This window comes from Callospermophilus lateralis, unplaced genomic scaffold, assembly GCF_048772815.1.
Source record: "Callospermophilus lateralis isolate mCalLat2 unplaced genomic scaffold, mCalLat2.hap1 Scaffold_45, whole genome shotgun sequence".
Taxonomy (NCBI): domain Eukaryota; kingdom Metazoa; phylum Chordata; class Mammalia; order Rodentia; family Sciuridae; genus Callospermophilus; species Callospermophilus lateralis.
In genome coordinates, this window is record NW_027514398.1 from 3,638,928 (window position 1) to 3,660,205 (window position 21,278).

Consider the following 21,278-nt stretch of genomic DNA (forward strand, 5'->3'; position numbering starts at 1 on the left):
AGAATTCATGACCCGAGCTGATTTAAGAAGTAACAATCTGCCTATGATTCAGGGAACTCGAGTGTTGACTCAGTGCTAGATGGGCAGGACTTTCCACTTCATGCCCTGGGATTACCAAGTATGAGAGAATCTCCCACGGGATTTCCCCCCAAAGTTTTTATTTGCTCCCAACAAGCTTCAAACATTCTCCTACTTTCCACTCCTTTTAAATCTGTCCCCTTTCATTTCAGCTAATAAACTGAAGTAATTTCTCATGAGTTACTGCTGTGGAAAGAAAACCTCAAAGTAGACACTTAAGTGCTTAAAATTCACTTTAAACCCCTGCCAGTCCTCTTTGGTGAAATGACACTGGACTGGCAGAAGGCAAGGCCTCTCAAGGCTGCAACCCACCCCTGGGGAAGACACGGACGCACAAAGCAGAAAGCAGGGCGCCACTCCACGATGCCCTTGTGGGTGTTATGACTACACAAACCTTCAAACGACATCAATGCCGATTAGAAGTGCTGTTTTTAATATCCAACCCAGCGAATCATCACCACGGAGTCACGCTTGCTGGCTGATTAGCTATGCAGTGTGCGCTCACTGTGATGGCTACAGGTTGGAGTTTCTTACAATGGATGGGGGCCGGGGTCTTTGCATTTCCATGATGTTGTCACTCAGAAAGAAATGATAGAATATTGGATTAGACCTCAGGGCAACCAATCGCACATATATAGGCAAATTGTATGATTTTTGGATGCTTCTTGTGAAGATAAAGAAATATTCAGGCTTTCAAATTAACTGCATTGATCCATCCACAATGGTTACCCTATGGATTACAACAGCTACAAGTGATCCTCTCTCTTCAAAAATAGCTGCGGGGCCTGGGGTTGTGGCTCAGTGGTAGAGTGTTTGCATAGCATGTATGAGGCACTGGGTTCAATCCCCAGTGCCACATAAATAAATAAACAAACACAGAAAATAAAGTTATCGTGTTAAAAAAAAATAGCTGTGGGATAACTGATAGAAGATACCGAACCCTCCCCACCCCACCCCGCCGCCTTCTGAAAAGGAAAAAGAACAATAACACACTTATACACTGTCCAATCAGGGAAGTTAAAAGACACTAAGGATCTATTTTCTTCTTTCCCTTCAGTAGGTACTCTGAATGTGTCCCATTGATTCTGACACCATGAGGTCTTCCCACTACAAGGCGTGTAATGAAATCATCAGGTCTGAGTAGAACCTGAGGAGGGTTTACTGCAGGGCACCTTCTCACCATCAGTCTGGTGGAGCCCCTCTCTGGGCTGCCAGTCCTCGAGCTTTGTGCCAACAGGAGTGGGCCATCTCCTCTCACATGCCCTGCAGTTCAACCAATCTCTGTGCCAACCACGGATCTTGGCTGAATCCGACACTTTTCTGCTCTCAATGGCAAAGCTCATCTCATTTCAGTATATCACAGAGTTGAGGAGACCTTATGGATAATATAATCTAAATGTGTGTATTATTAAAACAAAAGCAGAGACTAGACTCCTACGAGGGTACTAGGCATTGTGGAACCTAGCACTAAGAGAAGTCTCTTACCTCCTAAAATCTATAAGACCTGTGCTTCAGAATACCAGGTCTATATGAAAGTACAAGTATCAAAGCTGATGTATCAAGAGCAGTTTTATTGTTATTTTGGTAGGATTGAACCCAGGAGCATTCTACCACTTAACGGCATCCCAGCCCTTATTTTTAAAAAAGGGTCTAAGTTTCCCACACTGGTCTCCACTTTGAAATTCTCCTAAGCTTCCCAAATACCTGGGATTGCAGGCAAATAACAGTTTAGCCAAAAAACTCAAGCTTCCCAAAATTAGGTGGCCCTAAACCTTAAGGAGCTATCCCCTCTGAGAAAACCTCTCTTCCTAACTTCCACCTAATATTGCCTTTCTAGTTGGAATAGGCTTGGCTTGATTTAAGAAGTGGTGCTTTATGGCACTTAGATATGGTACTGAATTCCAAAGCAAATGTCCTATTTTTTTTTTTTATTTGAGGTTTCAGAGGCTTCTGTATCTTCTGGGCTTGTAAGTTCCTCCTTATCCATCCCACCTTATCACTAACTCAAATTTTTGAAGAAATCGATTTGCCCTTGACCCTGCCCCTGGACACCCTCAACGCTTTCCTGGAGGGTCCAGATAACTGGAGCTGTTTTTCTGCAGCCTTGGTCTCCCCTCTCTGGTCAACACTGCAGGCTGCATCGGCTTCATATCTCCCTTTACAATCTAAGAGTCCCCTGCAGACCTGGCACAGCAGCCCTGAGCCCTACCACAGCCAAAGCTGATAGAGGAGCCGGCTGGAGAGTTGTTTGCACAGATCTTCTTCCCCTGGGCTTTCGGGGAAGTCAGGCACCAGGCATTAGCTGGGAGGAGTCTTGAGATGGAGACAGTCCCAGCCTGACTTCTTCTTATTTTGCAATTTTTCCATCAGCTCTAATCTCTGCAGCTATGCCTGCCTGGCCTCAGAGAAGTGCGCTCACTGCCCATCTCTCCGTCCCTTACTGGTGACCTTGGCCTTCCCACTTCAGCCGTTGGTGGCGCGACGCCACCTACTTCCCGGGTTAGCAAAGGGTCACAATGATGTGGAAACGCAGAGCAGACCTGCCTGACTTCCAGGTTGGATGCAAGATACACAAGGGACTTCCCTCTTCTGCCTCCTCAGAGTGTGGAGAAAGCTCGCTCAGCTCTTCCCCACCTCTGGTCCCCGAGCCTTTAAACGTGTAGGACCCAGGAAACCGCTGACATATGGGGAAGGGGTCTGCAAGTTTAAAGTTCCCCATTCACCCAAGAGTGGGCGTGGGGGTGGGTCCTTGAGGGGGTGTGGCTCCCCCTGCCCCCCGACATCGCGGTCCTCCCCAGTTCAGAAAGCAATAGCATCCCACTGCGAAGCGGCGGCGGCGCGGGGGGGCAGCGAGCCAGGGTCCCCGTGGCCAGGCCAGGGTCCTGGGCCGCGACCTACCTCCTCCAGCAGCGTGACGGTGTTCCTGCAGTTGTGCAGCCGCATGGTGAAGCTGGACGTGGTGGGCGAGTTGTAATCCTCGGTGGTCTTGGCGATGAACTGGGACACGGAGATCTGGTCCGGCATCCTGCCATGGGGGACGAGACACAAGCGGGGGCAGGGGGTGAGTCACGGCGCAGGCTCCCAGGGCCGCGGGCCGCCCGGGACTCATGAACGCCCTGCGCGCAGCCCTGCGCCTGGCCTGGCGCGCTCCCACCTGCGACGGCGGGCGAAGGCGGGCAAGGGCGGTGCTCCGCGCAGGGACCTTCAAACTCCGAGTCGCGCGCGAGGCCGTGGGCTCCGGGGGTCCGCCTCCCTGTGCTCATGCCGGCAGCGCCGCAGCTGTTCGGCGGCTCGGGTCGGGGAGGGCCGGCCAGCTCCAGAGGCTGCTCAATGCTGACGGGCAGCGGCGCGGGCGCGACCGACTGAGCACACACTCCCGCGGGTGGGCGGGCGGCACTCCCGCTGCAGTCACGGGGACAAACAAGGAAGTGCTCTGCGCACGCGCCGCCCCCTCCCCCCCCCGCGTCCCCTCCCCCCCGCGTCCCCTCCTCCCCCGCGTCCCCTCCCCCCCCCCGCGTCCCCTCCCCCCCCGCGTCCCCTCCCCCCCCTCCGCGCGCCCCCGCGCCGCCCCGGCCCGGCCCTGCTCCGTCGCGGGCGCCCGGGGCGGGCGGGGGCCGCGCGGCTTGCCTGGCGCCGGAAGCGCGAGTCCCCGGGCAGCCCCCAGCGGTTACTTCGGCGAGCTGGTTATGAGAGCGTTTTGCAAGAGGAGGACCAAAAAAAGTTGTATGCGTTCTTTTTCAGTCCTGTGTGGGTGCAGGAAGCGAGGCCGGGAGAGCCGCCTCCCTCTGCGAAGGCCGCCGGCCGTGGGAGGGGGCGCTGGGCGTGGCGCAGGGCGTGGCGCAGGGCGTGGCGCAGGGCGTGGCGCAGGGCGTGGCGCAGGGCGTGGCGCAGGGCGTGGCGCAGGGCGTGGCGCAGGGCGTGGCGCAGGGCGTGGCGCAGGGCGTGGCGCAGGGCGTGGCGCAGGGCGTGGCGCAGGGCGTGGCGCAGGGCGTGGCGCAGGGCGTGGCGCAGGGCGTGGCGCAGGGCGTGGCGCAGGGCGTGGCGCAGGGCGTGGCGCAGGGCGTGGCGCAGGGCGTGGCGCAGGGCGTGGCGCAGGGCGTGGCGCAGGGGCGGCCTGGGGCAGCCCCCAGCTCCCGGGCTGGAGGGCGAGCGCTCCCCGCTGCCGCTGGAGGCTGGTCTTGTGGTTTTGGTTTGGTCGCTAAAAATGCTGAGCGAAGAGCAGTGAAAGGATTTTGTTTTTATAATTTCCTAATCTTTTCATTTGCATTTTCTCCGCCCCCCCCAACCCGGAGAAAAGATGATGATCAGGGAGTGTAGAGGCATTTCCCAGGTGCAGATGGTGTCCAATGCTAAGCGAAGGTCAAATTTCAGCTGCAAAAGTACCAATTGAGAGCTCATTCCTCGCCCCAGCAGATGGCTATTTTTTAAACTAGCTCAGTTTACTGTTGTTAACGCAAAGAATGTAATTCCTCACCATTGACTCTAGATGAAATTGATTTTACAAAGAAGAAAAAAAAACCTAGGCCCGTGGGGTGCCTCATAATTGGCTCCAGTAATTGGAGCCTTTAGGAGCCTTTGATAGTGGCCTTGTAGCTGATCTTCCTATGAGCATCTTAGATAGGGCTGAAGGCTGGCCCTGTGGCCTCTCCTCAGTCCGTGCTCCTGCCATTTTCTATGGTTAGGGGTCTGTTCTCTGCTCCTATTGGGCCTGGCACTAAGAGGATTCTTGTCAAATGGAAATGCATCACCTCATTAATGATCAAATATTTATCAGAGCCTATAAAGTGCTCTGGAGAGTCACCCGGTGACAATGCTCCTGATGTCATGGAGCTTATCTTATGGTAGAGCAACAGAAAACTAGTAAAACTAGTAAATACACAACAAAAGTGGAGTAAATATACAGGAGCCCAGCAATGGCGTTGAGTGTGAAGAATGTTCAGAGAAGGCCTCTCTGACAAGGTGAATGGAAAAGAATGAGGGAGTGACCCACAGGCTACCCTGTTGGCTATAGGATCTTAGACCCTCATTTGCCTCTCATGAAGGCAAAAGTTAAGGACACCAACTCCAGGAGGCTATTATGAGTTCTCATAATGCATGAGATCTGCTTTGTGTATCGGAAGCCATTATGAAAGTGTGATGTTTATCTCCCCTTATTGGCCAGGCTGGAACCTGCACTAGGCCCCCAGCCAGGTGCTCATCAGTGCCCTCCAAGGGACCATGTTTCATGTAGGAAAGTGCATCCACCAACTAAAGGAAGAATTTTCTAAGAGAACACACACACATCACCTTCCCTGCAAAGTGAAGTGTTGAGAAATGCACTTTGAGAGGCATTATTTTTAAAAAAATTAGTAAATAAATAAACAGATACCCAATAAACGGAAGTACTTTCTCCCATTAGTACTTTAAAAGCTGGAGGTTCTGGGAAAATAGCCAGGTGGCAATAGGAGGTAGTTAAAAATGGTACCTGGGGGTCAAGTGGTTGCAGAATATAGCTTTTGAAGTATGAGCCACCTAGGAGGAAATCCTACTTCTTCGTCCACTGCATCTGGAAAGTTCTATAACTTGGAGCAAAATATGGCTGCTATTACCTTGAGCCTCAGTAATCCTGTGCTCCCCCATGGAAACAGTGAACATTACATGGAACACTTAGACTTCCCTCCTCTCTGAGAATACCTTATTTCCTCCAGGATAGAAATAAATTCAGACTTTGAATTCTTCTTCTCTGTATTCCAAATTGTCATCCAGCACCTGTCACCTCCACTAAGCTGGTAGCTCTTTCCAGCCTCTATATCTGGCAGATAGTAAACAAATATGGGCTGTTATTAAAAGCCAAGAGCTGGTGAATAATTGCCTCAGTTCCAGGAGGTCTTGGGTTCCAGAGTTTTCTCTTCTAATAACTGATGCTGTCACCTTGGGCCTGGGTGCTATCACTTGTAAAATAAAGAGGAGAATGTGTCAAAATGACCACACAAAGTCCTCTCACCTGAAGCTGATTGGTGTATATATTGCAAGGAATAAAGATATTATAGCAGGTTAAGCTAATTGCGATAGTAAAAAGCCAGAGATTTCTTTCTTGATTGAATTGATTGAATTCACTAGAGCCCAAACTGCTGTCATCAATTGCTGTTTCATTTTCATTTGAAGATTATGTTATTTTTCTGCTCTTCCCCTACTTCCTTTGGCCAAGAAAGGAATATGCAAACAATGAGATGTTGTGCTTTGGTAAGTATGTATCCCTCAGACTGGTCTGCAATTAGAAATTTCAAAGGTTTACACCTCAACCCACCATTTCTGATGTTCATGGACCAGCATCCTCTTTAAATTTGAAACTGCCCAGTGCGAACCATCTGCACCTAACATTTTCTCAAATACCCTGCAATCCATTTCTGGATTTATGAAAGCAAATAGAGTGTGATGTGGGCAAAATTTAAATGCTGTATTTCTTTGCCTGGAGCTGCCCAGAAATATATGCCATCCTTGTCAAATGCAGGAAACACATATATGCACTCACTCTTATGCTCGTGTGCACCCAGCTTTATATGAAGCAGGCAATATCTTTGTTGTCATCATTATAATCCCCCTCCAAGACTGTCCAGCACCTTTGTACATTTCATCCTACCGAGTGCTGCTCACCAGGGCAAGACAGTGGTCTTAGCAAGATGATCTTTGCCTCCTTAAACACAGGAAGCAAGAATGGTGGTGGCTTATTCTAGATAGTAATGGTGCTATGATCCCACTGTCACCAGAGAATTAACTCTTGAGTTCGCATATCCAGTTGCAGGCCTCACTCTCCCAGCTGCCTTATAACCAAGGGGAAGCATTTGCAAGATGACTGACAGTGAACCAAGATGGAGAGTCAGGGGTGCTCTCTGGGCCCAAGAAACCAAGAGGAGCCACTGGTGCTCTGAGCCACAGTACCAGCCAGTGACAGAATTCATCAAAGTCTCCCCAGTTCCCTCCTGGAACAGAGGGCAATGGGGAGAGAAAAGGCTTCATGTTATGTAAACCTGGGTTTGAATCGCTATTCTGTGACTTGTTAGCCTTGCTTTTTCACCTGCAAAATTAGCGTAATGGATAACAATAAAGCTGTGTTTCAAGTTTTTATGTGAAATGAAATGAGAAGATATGGATAAAGATGTTAACACATAGTGAATAATCAACCAATGTGAATTCCCTTTGAACTCTTTTTATGTGAAGTATAACTATAAATACATCTCTGTTCATTCCCAACTCATATCTCTAAATTAGTCACTTAGAGGAAGGAAGAATAAAGGGAGGAGAAAGCTGCATGGTAATTACAGAGACTAGGATCTCAGATGTGTGAAGAGTTTTCAGAGACCTCACTTAATCCTTTCAGTGTCCTCTGTGAGGCCAGATCCATTAGTGATAGTTTGGATTTTGGAAGTAACTAAACAGTATCTAGAGTCATAAGATGAATGCCAATCAGAAGTAAATTGAGATCATAAAAAAATAGCCCCATTTTCACAAAACACAGCTTCTTAAGGATATTCTGCTGAAGCAACTTCTGGGAGCAAAAACAGGGCATTAAATTTGCTGGAACATGAGTTGGAAAGACTTAGACTCACATTTCTGCCATGCAGCAGCTATGAGACCTCGTTAAAGTAATATGTACCTATGTATTTCTTAGTGTTTTGAGAATACAATGAGCTAAGGCACATACATTGCTAAGTATGGAGTTCTGAACACACATTCCCTTCTTTAAACCTTATGCAACTTTAAAAATTAAGTATAATTGTTCATATTTACCAGAAAGGAACATGAATCATCAGGTATACTACAGGATACTACTTTCTGACCTCCTTTCCTGGGCCAGCCAGTGTTTTCACTCATTCACCTAACAGTCCTGAGATGCAAGTATGAGAGTAAAGGGACCTGAAACATGATGAGATCTCACTGCAAGTTAATGTCCCCAGTCAACTCTGCATCCAGTGTTTTTTCTACTGCCTGAAAAATGGTTCCCTTCACATTGTATGATACAGTATTTTCACTATACAGTGTTTTCCAGCCCAGACCACCAAAGAAAGTGGTTTCCCTATTTCACCTGATAACTCATGAACTACTTCTTCTACCAACTAAAAGGAGTAGTAGAGGAAAGGAAAGTTCTTTGGGGCAGGAGCAGAGAGGAGTGAATCTGATTCTGTGTGATGTGCCATCAGGCTCAAGTTGCCATATTCTATGAGCTAAAGACTGTTTTCTTCATGTTCTTGTATGAGTGCTTCTCAAGGGCACTCATGAAATTTCATGTAATATTTTTAAAAAGCCTACTCTTAACTCCCAAATGTACTTAATTTAATTTAAACGTTTCACATAAAACCACTAGAGTGTTCTCAGTAAGTAAAGAGGAGAACATGGTTTGTTTGGAGACAAAAATCTCTGGTCCCTGACTGTTCCTTCTGATGGAGGTAAGAGCAAAAGATACAGAGAGTATACTGGGAACCCACAAGGCATGTAGTGTGACTATCAAGTGAATGAACTTGGGAATATATTTCTGTTCAGTAAGAAATATCATTCCTTGGGGCTGGGGCTCAGTGGTAGAATGCTTGCTTAACATGAGTGAGGCACTGGGTTTGATCCTCAACACCATGTAATCATTCCAATAATTTCAGCTAATAGTTTCTGTGCATATTAGTCAGCAGGTATATTATTCCTGTTTTATAACAGGGGAAACCTGAAGGTTAGAGGTCATGTAGGGCAGTATTGAAGCAGGAGTGGACAGTCTGATGCCACAGCTCAGGTGATTAACCACAGTGCTCTGTGGCTCAGCAAAGACAATTAATGGGTCAGTACCCCAGGATAATTTTCTGCTGCAGTCTGTTATCTTTTTCTTCCTTCTTTGAGCTTGATTCAAATGCGAGCTTGACTGGCCTGGGGAGCACTTCCCTGGCCCCACTCCTTGGGGATTAATCTTTGGGGATATTCTCCACACAGCCTTTCTCCCTTTCTGGTCAGCTGCTGAAGGACGTTGGCACAGTTTGGAGGAACCTCAGAGTCAGGTACACATGGCAAACTGAGAACCTCCCCTGTGCCAAGCAACTCTGTTAATGTCAGGGCTTGGCTGAGAACTCATCTTCCTACTGTGTTGCCTGCAAAGTTCCCAGATTGTCAATCCCTGGGGGCACTCCGAGGCTAAGTCCTGGATCACCTATGTCCCCCAGGAATTAAAGGAAGGACAGAAAGACAGAAGGTTCCTGAAGCCCCAGGCTTGACATTTTACAAGCACCCTCTTCTGAAATCTTCCCAGGAACAGGGTGAGGTGGCCTGTTTTTTGCTGAGAGAATCTGGGGACAGGTTATGCTCAAGGTCACCAGTTAGTAAGAGAAAGCTCTTCACAGCGGCCTGAAGCTGACCCTGCAGGCCCTTTCATCCCCCCCCCCAGGCCTCCATAAATGTGTTTTGAATTGAACTGGCTCCCTTTTATGAGCTCCATCATTTCTAATAGAAGTAAAACAACCTCCAAGTGAAGAAAAATGGTGGTGTTTTATAGGATTCCTAAAAATGTGCAATCTATAGAAGTGAAGGAATCCAAGTCTTACTGTATGTCTGAAAAAGAAACATTCACCTGAAAAATGAGAACATACAGAACAGCCAGGCTTCTCTTTCTTTGATGAATTTAAGTTGAGCTAATCACATGTAACAGTGACCTCTTCTATGCTCTCTCAAAACCAAGATGTGCCTCTGTTAGGGCCCTTTTCCATGGCACCATTTTCTAAATACTTATATTTCTCCACTTATTCTATGAACTCTTTGAGACCTGGGGGGCGGGGGCATTCACTGGGATAGCCCCAGAGTCCTGGGTGCTTAAGAGGTACTTATGGGATAGATGGGAGAATGAGTGAATGACAGGCAATTCTGTATGCGGGAAGGGTGAAGAGCAATTGGGGAAGGAGAGCCATAGAGAGGCATGAGTCCTGGTTCTTAGAGCTGCTTCTATTATCTTGTATCATGAACAACAGGAGCCAGAGAGAATTTCATGGATAACGGGCTTTCCAATCCTTCCGTTTTTTTGATGAGGCAACTGGTTCCCAGGCCGTCAGGTGATCTGCCTGTGATTTGGATCAGGCATCCTGATTCCCAAGGGTTTCCCAATTCTTCATCTTTCCCAGCTACATTTCAAAGCTCATAGTAAAGACCCTATCTTTAGACAACTCCCACCCACTCAGATTATGTTGGTCTTTGCATCAAAGCATCAAGGAATGCTACCGGACTCTTATCTACTATTTAAAAATTGTAACAGGATAAAATTTGGCACACCATCACTAAACAGACACCCTTAATTTTAAGAAAGCAAGACCTCATCCTATGGTACTTGCCTCCTGCTTTTCTTCTCTCTTCTCCATCTCACTCTCTCCTTTTCCTGTCCTGCTTCCCAAAGCCAATAAATTATAAATCCTCCCATTTCATCCCTTCCTTTCCTCAAGAGCTATTCTATAACAGTACAGACGTTTTTGTGACCTTAGTAACGGAAAGTCAGCTGTGTTATTTTTGTAAGCAAACCACGTCTTACCCCAAACCAGTACAGCCCTACAACACACACAGGATGCAGGTCAAATTTCTCCTTTGCCAAGTCCACAGTTGTGACTGACATTGTTCTTTCTGGTCATTTTCAGAGATGAGATCATTGCCTTCTGACTCTCTGGGGACATTCTCTAATGGGAGCAGAGGTATTAGGATAAAGCCCAGTCTTCTCAGTTCTGTTCCAGTTTTTAATCAGCCTGACAACCTGGATTCCGATTACCCCAGGTTCCGTCCCAACACAGCCACTTAACAGGGTTTGTTACCTTAGGTGAGTAACTTAGTCTCAGTTCATTTTTAAAAGGGAGATAATGATATGGTAAGGTTGTGGTAAGATTTAAATGAGGTGATCTGTGCAAGAAGCTTAGCGATGTAACTGGTATATAGTGAGTGACTTATAAATATTAACTACTAATATCATTATTTGAATTCTGAACAAGTACTATTTCTAGAATCCAAATTAAAAAAAAAAGATAATATTCAGTCCCTGTCATCAAGGAGCTCATAAGTAGGCAGAGATGCCAGATTTCAGCACAGTGGATTAAATGTTCAAAGTATTCAAACAGAAGAGGGAAAAGTGACCTATGAATGTAAAGTTCAAGGAAAGGTGATTTCGTGGGTCATGCTCTCTCTCTTTGATTTGCCCAAAGTCCAGCTAGGCCTATTTCTGTAAGCACAAAGTTGAAATACTGAAATACTACTCAATGAAAAAAAAAACAAGATAGATGGCCGCTGTCAGCAATGAGGTGTACCTCAGAAAGAATGGGAAGGAGGCTGGCTTCTTTTTCTCAGCCAAAGCATTTCACCACCTCAATGGCCTCATTCTCCTTGCGCATTCTCCTTATGGTTAAAACCAGCAGCCTGGGGCAATGCTTTCTGAGGTCCCTTGGGCAATAACATCCCATTACTCAATGAATTATTTTTTGACAGCAGTGTAACAACCAATCCCACACACCAACAGGCTCCCAGCTCTGCTTCAAAGTGTACTGACAAGCCAAGAGCTGTCGGAGGTTATCAGTTCCGGGTGAGTGCTGCTCTTAGGGATGGATACCCAAAATACATGAATTTGTCATGGTAACCCATTGTTGTTTTTTCAAATATAGAATTTCACCTGCAAAGTATTTGAATAATGAGCCATATGATGAAAGAATCGTACTGTAATTTTGTCAAATGTAGGGTACTGCTCCACTTGAAAAAGGAAACTGCCCACCCACTACAGTTTTCTTCTTGTCATATGCTATTGGTTAACATCTATCTCAAATGTGAACACTCCAAATAGGAGCTCTCATTAAAAAAAAAAAAATCTTGGGGCTGGGACTGGGGCTCAGCAGTAGTACACTTGCCTAGCATGTGTAAGGTACTGGGTTTGATTCTCAGCACCACATATAAATAAATAAAATAAAGGTCTATCAACAACTAATAATAATCATTATCATCATCTCTACAACTGCTAACAAACCTTCTGACAGATATACCTAACTTCTATTCTCTTTTTTTTTCCTGTTTTTTGTTTGCTTATGAAAAATTATCAGTTTTGCTCTGGCCTTAGAGGTTCAAAAGTATGATGCACCCTAATTTATACAATTTCTTTGTTTTAGTGGATACCAGAGAACTTACAGTTGATTGGCTCTGGACATTATTTTCAATATATTTGGGAGTTTTATTATGTGAATAAACTTTCCCCCTAATATTTGGGTTTAAAAATTAACTTGCATTTATCCTCAATTATTTTTAACATATTGAAACTTCAGCAGATCTGACAAAACTTTAGGTCATTGACCACATTTTCTGACTGCCCTACATCCCCTTCTTCTGGGAACTACCCCTCTTTGAGTCCTTGTGAGTCTCAAGAAACTGTCAATCATATGTTTCCACCTTCGTAACCAAAGGGCTAGACCCAGGCTGTCCATCAGAGTGTTCCAGACTCCTGGAAACAGCCCTGTCTGGCTCACTCACACTCAGCCTTCAACTTGAGAAGAGCAAGCAGAATCCCTTGTGGAGGATTGCTGTAGATGCCAGGTAAAGAGGGAAGTGACTTTTTTTCTACAAGACTCAGCTCAAAGAACATAGTAGGCCTTCAGCTGCTGGTGAACATCTTTCCCATCTGGTAGAGCTATTGCCTAAGAATGATCATAATGAGAAGATGGGAAGAGATGGGGTGGGGAATATATTTCTGGTGACATCATTTGAACCCCTGGTCCATAGGATCTGTCCTATGCCTTGCTGTTAATCCAGCAATTCTTTGGAATTCCCAGTTATGTGAAAACTTATGCTTCTTTTTTAGTGTAAGCAGGTCTAATTTGGATTTCTACCACTTCAACTAAAAATGCCCTGGCTAATCTTTTCCTGGGCTCCAGTACCATCTTCAACAGTTAGTCAAAGTGTGATCTTGAACAAATATTCCCTGCCTGAGATCCTTGGCTCTTCACTAGAAAAGGGGGATAATAATATCCACCTCGAAGGATCATTACAAAGCATAAGTTAGATAATACACATAAAATAATGGGAGAAAATATTTGCAAATCATATATCTGATAAGGAAAGAGTGTCTAAAATGTACAATTCCAGAAGAAAAAGATAAATAACTAATTTTAGAAATAGTCAAAGGATTTGAATAAACATTTCTGCAAAGATATACCAACAGATAATAAGCACATGAAAAGATGCTCGACATTATTAATGATTAGGGGAATGCAAATCAGAGTCACAACAAAACAACACTTCACACCCACCAGGCTGGTGATCATCAGAAAGATAAAAAATTAAAAGTGTTGCTGAGCATGGGCATCAGTTGGAACTGCCCCATGTTTCTGGTGGTGATGTAAGATGGTACAGCAGCTTCAGGAATTAATCTGGAAATCCTCGGAAGGCTAGATACAGTGTTACCAGATGACCAAGCGGTTCCACTCTGGGTCAGAATCCACATTTGAAATCCTAATCCCCAAGCTGATAGTATTAGTACAGATTTTGAGAGGAATTAGGTCATGAGGGTGAACCCTCCTGACTGGGAATCCTGCCTTATGAGGGAGCTCTCTAGCTCTTTTTCAGCCAGATAAGGGTACAATGAGGAGCTGTAATCAGGAAGAGGGACTCCCCAGAATCCAACCATACTGGCACCCTCACAGTGGACTTTTAGCCTCTAGAATGAAGAAATAAAGTCCTGTGGTTCATTAGCCACCCCAACAATGGTGATTTGTTGTAGCAGCCTGAACGAAGACATACTCCCAGGGATATACACAAGAGAAAAGAAAACATGTCCACACAAAAACTATACACGAATGTTATAGCATTATTCTTAATAGTCAAAAAGTAGAAGCAAACCACATGTCTAGGAATGGATGAACAAAAATTTGGTCTATCTATACAATGGAATATTATTCAGTCATGAAAAGAAAGGAAGTACTGAGAGGTGCCTACAATATAGATGAAACTTGAAAACATTATGCAAGTGAAAGAAAAGAGTCACAAATTGGATGATCCCTTATATTAACTATCCAGGAGAGGCAAACCTGTAGAGACAGAAAGCTGATTAGTGGTTGCCAGGGGCTCAGGGGAGGGGATAGTGGGCGATGGTGACCAATGGTTACAGGGTTTCTTTTGAGGAGTGAGGAAAAAGCTCTGGAATTAGATCATGACAATAGCTATACAACTTCAAGAGCACACCTCAAAGGAGAAAATTTCATATTATGTAAATTATAATATCAATTTTAAAAATAACCACTGCAATGATACAAGTAGAAGGCACAATTTGCCCGTTAGTGATAACTCTAATTCTAGGATTTAGCATCTACTGTGTACAAAGCAATCGAAACAGTGATTTTGTTTAGCCCTCACAACAACCCTACAAAGTAGCTATTACTTTCCTCATGTTTAATGGATAGGAAATTGAGGTTCAGAGAAGTTAATGTGGGTCCAGGGTTCTGCAATTAGTATGTAGTAATTCAAACAGTCTATCTGATTTCAAAGTTCACTCCCCTTCCACTCTACCACACTCTTGGTACCAAAACTACTATCTGCTGGATGTGGCCGGAACTGCTGTTATACCCTCTATCTGGTCTCCCTTCACTCAGTAACAAAGCCCCCATTTAATTCAGGGCAACAATAGATACAGCTAAAAGACCCATCTTCTAGACTCTATTGTAGCTAATGTGGCTGAGTGGCTAAATCTAGCCTGTGACATGTAAACAGAGGTACCATTTAGAGTTTTTGGGAGAGTACATTTTAAAAAGAGCTAACCTGACTAAAGGAGGACTCTTATTGTCCTTCCCCACTTTCCTTCATTCTGCTGCCTGTAATTTAGAGGTGATGGCTGACATGTCGGTAGCCATTTTGGATCATGAGGCAATTGCTAAGGAGGGCAGAATCAGAGACACAGAAAAGGTTTGGATTCCTGATAACCAGAGGTACCATCTAACATCTGGTTTTAAATTCTATCCAGACTTCTCTGGTCTGAGAAGAAAAGGAAAAAAAATCTAATTGCTAATGTTATTTGGGTTTCTATTTAGATGCAGTTGAAATGTAATCCTAATTTATATGCTGGGCCTGTAAAAATGCTGATCCAACTAAGAATTATGAAAACAGCTAATCTCAGAAGTGGTCAAATTAAAATTATTCTAACAGAGTCATTTTTCCTAACTTGTCCTCTATGTTTTAGATTCTATACTTAGAAGCTTAGGGATTCCATTGAATTATTCTAAAGACAATCGTCGAGGCCTATTTTGTGCAGCTATAGAATCATTGAAAAGACTGGTCTCAATTCACCAAACACAGACATTACATCTTGTATGCGCTTAAATTTCATCTCAGAAATTGCTTGAGAAAATCAGCCACAGAGGAGCCAACAGGCTCCCACAGAGTGGATAGATTTCTGAAGAAGCAAGTTTACTTACACAACCTTTGCACAATTTGGTTAAGGAAGAGGAAACAGAGAAGATTCCAAACACAAAGTAAGATGATTAAGCTCAGAGACATCTTTGCTTTAAAATCAACGTTCTACCCGATATTTCCAGTGCAATCACTTAAAATTCCAGAATTATTTTCCTGGCCAGAAAGACGAATGGCAACACCCTTTCCATGACAGAAATAGAAGCCCAGTTTTGTTATTTATCTGCTTCCATGAGATTGATGTTGTATTGGTCAGTCGGTGTATTATGTGTAATCTGATGGCATGTTGATACAGTATTGTTGGATCAATACGGCTTTTCTTTGATCATCCTTCTTTCTCTAGGGCTCTTTAGGATTCAAACCACAATGACGTAAGTGAGGATGGAACATATGAGGGAAGGAAAGATTTTTCCACAGTTTTTTGTCTGTAGCTTGATATATCTAATTTTGCACATATTGTGAATGGCTACAGCTGGTAACCCAAGTATTCTTTTATTTTTCAGTTGTTTATAGACCTTTTTTATTATTATTTATATGTAGTGCTGAGAATCAAACCCAGTGCCTCACCCATGCCAGACAAGTGTGCTACTGCTGAGCCCCAAGTATTCTTTATGAGGGCAAAATTCTGGCTTTATTTGCTATTATGTGCAATCATCTGAGAGAATTCAAATGAAAACTGATTACAGACCTTTCTCCAGACCCTGTGTGAAATTTTTACCCCGGTCTTTTCTAAGAGTGCATGTGTGCACACATACACAGTTTTGTCTTTTCTAGAACACAGGAGCCAGGAAGTAAGCAATTTAGATCCCCAGGCAGCAAATTCATTTCTACAAAGTCTATGCACTAAAACCTATGCAATCATCACAGATGTACCCCTCAACCTGCACCTGGCCCTTGTTTCCTCTTACATATAATTCTAACAATTTTGGTGAGCTGATTTTAGGCTTGCCGCAAACTAAACAGAGCACTGAGCTGGGAATATTGAAAAGGACCCACAAGGAAAGTGGGGGGAAAGTACCAACCACATACTAGAATTTTGCTAGCACACTGCCCCACAAAAAAAGAAATTCTAAACACACAGGTACACTGATGAGGGCAGACCATTCTACTTATCTGATTCCAGACTCAATAATAAGCAGTATTTCAAAATGATGGACCTCTGTATTCAAGAAAGGGTTTGAGGCATGAGGCAATAGTCTAGATGCCATGCTACATGCAGGTCTTTGTAGAAGGGTTTCCAATCAAAACAGCAAGAATAACATAAAATAAAGAATTCTTGGTGTTCAAAGCCCTTGCAGAAAATGCAGCTCTTTTAGAAGAGGCCACGCTGAATGGCCACGCTGAACACAACACTTAAAAGTCCAAAGACCTGGGATCCAATCCTCGCACTGCTACTTGCAAGCTGCATGACACTGGCCAAAGACTCAACTAGTTCAGACGCACATCCCTCATCTCCAAAATGGAGCTAATGAATGATAGCAACTTAGGGGATTAAATCAGCTAAGATATGTGAGAGTGCAACATGTGTGTCCCATAAATGTCCGTTCAGTCCAAAGAAGTGAGATCTTACTATGGCATAAACCTTCAGGCTTTCAATAAAACTATTATTCTAAGTGTTATTTACTCTGATGCTGGCAACTAAAATCAAAGAAAAATGTAAGCTAGCAATTTCACTCCAAGGTTTATGCCCAACAGAAGGTGCACATATGTTTGCCAAGAGACACGTATGACAATGTTCATGGAAATATTATATAATTAATATAATATGTACAAAGGCACTGAAAAAAACCTGCTTTTCAAAATAACAATTCTGCTATTGTGAAGACCCTATAAAGACCCACTTCTATCCCTAGTCTTCATATTACAGATGCCTGTGGTCCTAGATTGTAGGAATGTCTTCCCACTATATTTTTAATATTGTAATCTGCCCTATTCTCTGAAACCCAAAACAAAAGTGTAATTATAAACCACACAGAAGATATGGTCCAGGCCTCTTTTCCATTCTTTGACTCTAAACAGGGGCCAACTGCTCTAGCCAGAAAACAGTCCTGTCCTCAGAAATCCATGGCACCTCTGTGCCCTGAGCCTTCTGACTTTTGCCAAGGCTGGATCCAACATTCATAACAGAGGCTGACTATATCCAGTCTTAAGTGGGGAAAAGCTAAAGAGTTAAAATAGAAAGGAAATGAATATATCTATCTCTTACAGCAGGCAAGAGCCTGTGTGCTTTCTGATATTGATCTCATTTCATGCTCAACCCAGCCCTGTAAAGAAAGAATAATTGCACGGGGCTGAAGGATCATGTCCAGCATCACAGAGTTACCAAGTGTGTATGTCTGCATATGAATCCAGTTCAGATGCCAAGTTCAATTCTCCTTCAACCGCACCACATTGAAGGCCATCAGGCAGAGGAGACATCCATTCAGCATGGATCTGGAATGGATTTGATCTGGACAGAAGTTTTGTGTGCTAATGTTTAAACCCCAGATCTTCCCATTACCAACCCTAAAACCACCAAGTTCTGGAATCAAGTTCCCATTTAATACAGTCTCCTCTTCAAAATGCAAAAAGGCAGTTAGCTACAGTGACACTTCTGGTCTGGAGTGGCTCTACTATTTTGAGTAATTGCTTCTCAACCACTTATAGGCCTGTTGGACTTAGTGAATTGCAGGTTTTGTGCCACTCAGTGAACTGGCCCACTGTCACTTGGTTCGTGGAGAGGAAACTGAACGGATATTAAAGTTGGGCTGACCGGAGCTGAATCCCAGCCCTCCCCATGCTGCCTGGTGCCCGGCCTCCCAGCCCTGGAAAATGGCAGGAGCTGAATACATCTTGGCTTCTTTTCATACAAAGAGGATAAGAAACTACAATGACCAGCCCTGAAGGATAGTGGTGTAACTTTTCAGAGCCCCCACCTACAAGGCATCCAGGACACCCTCAAAGTGAAATGTGAAAGAGTCTGGCACCATAAAAACTCCTGTGTCCCTGCTCCTCAGCCCCAGCACTTCGTCCCTCAGTGGAGACAGCTCTGGGATCTGAGCCTCACTGAACCCATCATCAGCTGCCTTACCTCCCCCACCTGCATGTTTGCTACCCATTTCCTACCGCTCTGTATAACTGGTCTCGGCTTAGACAGCCATCTTTCCTGGTGATCATTTGATGGACATGCAGCAAGGAACTGGATGGATGTCAGGGGTGGTTTATGGTTACTGACTTATATTTAGTCTCAGGGATCTAAACCCTTGAATCTATAGTCCTTGGGCCACAATTCAGCCTCCCTGGTCAATATTCTATGGGTCACTGCAGGAATGGACCATGAAGAAGGAGACCCTGAGAACTGGCTGGGAAAGGAGGTTCCCAGAGGGTCTGGCTATGGCTGGAGATGGGAGAAGCAGATGAGAAATTTAAAAAATAAATAAATAAATAAAAAGTAATGAAAGCAAAAATAAAAGCAAGCAAGAAAGAAAAGAAAGTGAGGTCTCCTCCCTCTCATTTCGCAGGGAAGGGTTTTGAAAGGTGTAACAGCAAGTGTAGGCACGTGGGCTCCTCCGGGTCAAGAAAGGGAAGACAAAAAGACACTGCCCCTCCTGTCCATGGGCCACTACCCAGTGCTTTACCTCTATTGAGGCTCCGTTACTTCTCACACAATGTGAATGACATCAGATGAGGAAACTGAGGTACTGTAAGAATAGTCTTAATCTAAGAGGGGCCTTGGCCTCTGAAACTCCATTTTGAAATAAAATTGCAGTCCCACCAGACACGCCTAGGGAGCCCTCCAATATGGTCATCAGGCACAGCCTGATAAAACTAGTCACTTTACACAACCCTGATAAAACTCAGAGTAAGTCTCTGTCATTTAACTTTGCCCTGATAAAGGCAAAAGACAAGAGATCAGGGTAGAGACCACACGCACACACCCGCACACACTTAGAATTCCCCAGCCCAGGTGTGAGTGACCAGCAGAACAAAAGATGTCATGAGAAACCTGGTAAGAGCTGATAGGGTTTGGAAGGGCGGTCAGAAGCCCCAAAATCTAGTATAAATGATGGAGCAAATGAACAGACATTCAGCCAGCCTACACAGATACCCACATGCCAGAGAGCCTGATGAGGACCTGGACTGACACCCCAACTCTTCTCATCATTTGCCTGATCCTCTGCATTTTCCTAACGCTTTCAAACTCTACAGCCACATCTTGACCCTAGTGAGAACTGCATGACCCTCTCCTCAACTGGCTGTCAGGAGAAGCCGGCCCCGATCCCTGACCTGGTCACTGCGGTCTGAGTGAGTGTGCATCTGCTGGACTTAGGATCTAAGACTTAAGACTTTAAACCTAGCACTTAAGCTTAGCATGCTGCATGCTGAGGGAATGTCTATAATAGATCTGTCATGATTAAGTGTGTTTGCAGTGCTTAGAATTAACTTAGAATTGTTTGCTTTGAATTGATTGTGTCTATTGCAATAACCAGCATTAAGGATTGTCATTCCTTGATTAAGAACCTATAGAGTGAAATTGTATTAAGTGATTTGAGCAAATAAAACACTGAAATGGGCAGAAGCACGTGGACATTCTTTAACTCTCCCCTCAACTGCAGATGTTGCACTTTTGCCCATCGTGACAGAAAAGCTAAATACTCTGCCTATGTCCTGACAAGTAAGTCTATGTGATTTCAAAGCTGTTTTTCTCTGTCCTTTGTCTCCAACATGATGTTTGCTGATGTACCTGAGAAACAGCCAAGTGGGAACACACACTTCCACTTATCTGACAGGGAGACTATCTACCCTCACCCCTGCCTCATCAGAGACACAAACACATATTCATGTACTGCATGCATTCACACTTAAAAAGGAAAAAAAAAGGAATTATCAGCCATTTGGGATTATACTTTGCCTTTCTGCTTCTTCAAATCAGCAAATGTGGGCTTCCAGATGTGCACACCACAGTAATTCAGGCTCTTTTTCTCTCTCTGTGGCTGGGAGATCTTCTTCAGAATATTTCAATTTGGAAGAAAAGGTCTCCTACCCATGAAGCCGGAGACAGGACCACACAGCTGGGCTGGGCCAGGTGCCCTGAGCGCTGGTGTGTCTGCCGGGCCCAATGGACTTTGCACTGGGGCTGCTTCTCCTGGGCTTATTTGAGGAATTCAGGCAAAGGCTGAGCCACAAGGCCCAGTGATCTCAGTGATTGTGGCTGCAGGTAGCTGGTGTGAGATGAGCCTGGCCTTTACTTCTTCAATTAAAAAAAAATGTTGACATCCAAGTTGAAGTAGGGCAAGAGGTATGAAAAGTTTTCTAAGAACCACTGAAATGAATCAGACTGGCACAGAATCGCAGGGACTGTGCCACCATCTTCCACAACCATTAACCTCCCAAATGGCAAGGACAGCCCGCATCCCAACACACACACGCACACACCTGCACACACTTAGAATTCCCCAGCCCAGGTGTGAGTGACCAGTAGAGAGTGCAGACCCTCACTATTTATGCGACTGGCCCTGCCGGAGCACCTCTTAGCTGCAGGCTCTGTGCAAGGAGAGTCAACACAATGAGCAAGGCCACAGCTCTAGACTGAGTGTGCACATGGCCTCCAGGCCCACCCTGTAGCCTTCCCTTCCACGCTGGACATGTCTCAGAGCCCCTTGGCCCTCCACTTCCAGTCTATTTCAGGCAATGGGTTACTGCAATGTGACTGCAGGCAGACACGTGGCCAGGGGCGTGCTCTCCAGGTTCCAGCCCTCTCAGCCCTGTCTGAAGACCCTCAACACAAAGCATCTGGCTCCAGC

The 21,278-nt window shown here is 44.9% G+C and overlaps 1 protein-coding gene across 1 annotated transcript in view; it reads right to left on the bottom strand.

Annotated features, from left to right (window-relative positions):
• The window catches only part of LOC143388916 (arf-GAP with SH3 domain, ANK repeat and PH domain-containing protein 1-like), a 145,356-nt gene extending 142,254 nt beyond the window's left edge, over positions 1–3,102 (bottom strand). Inside the window, 2 exon segments of the mRNA XM_076842341.1 lie at positions 2,288–2,345; positions 2,977–3,102. Coding sequence (XP_076698456.1) covers positions 2,288–2,345; positions 2,977–3,102 — 184 coding nt within the window.
• Positions 3,103–21,278: the final 18,176 nt, after the last annotated feature.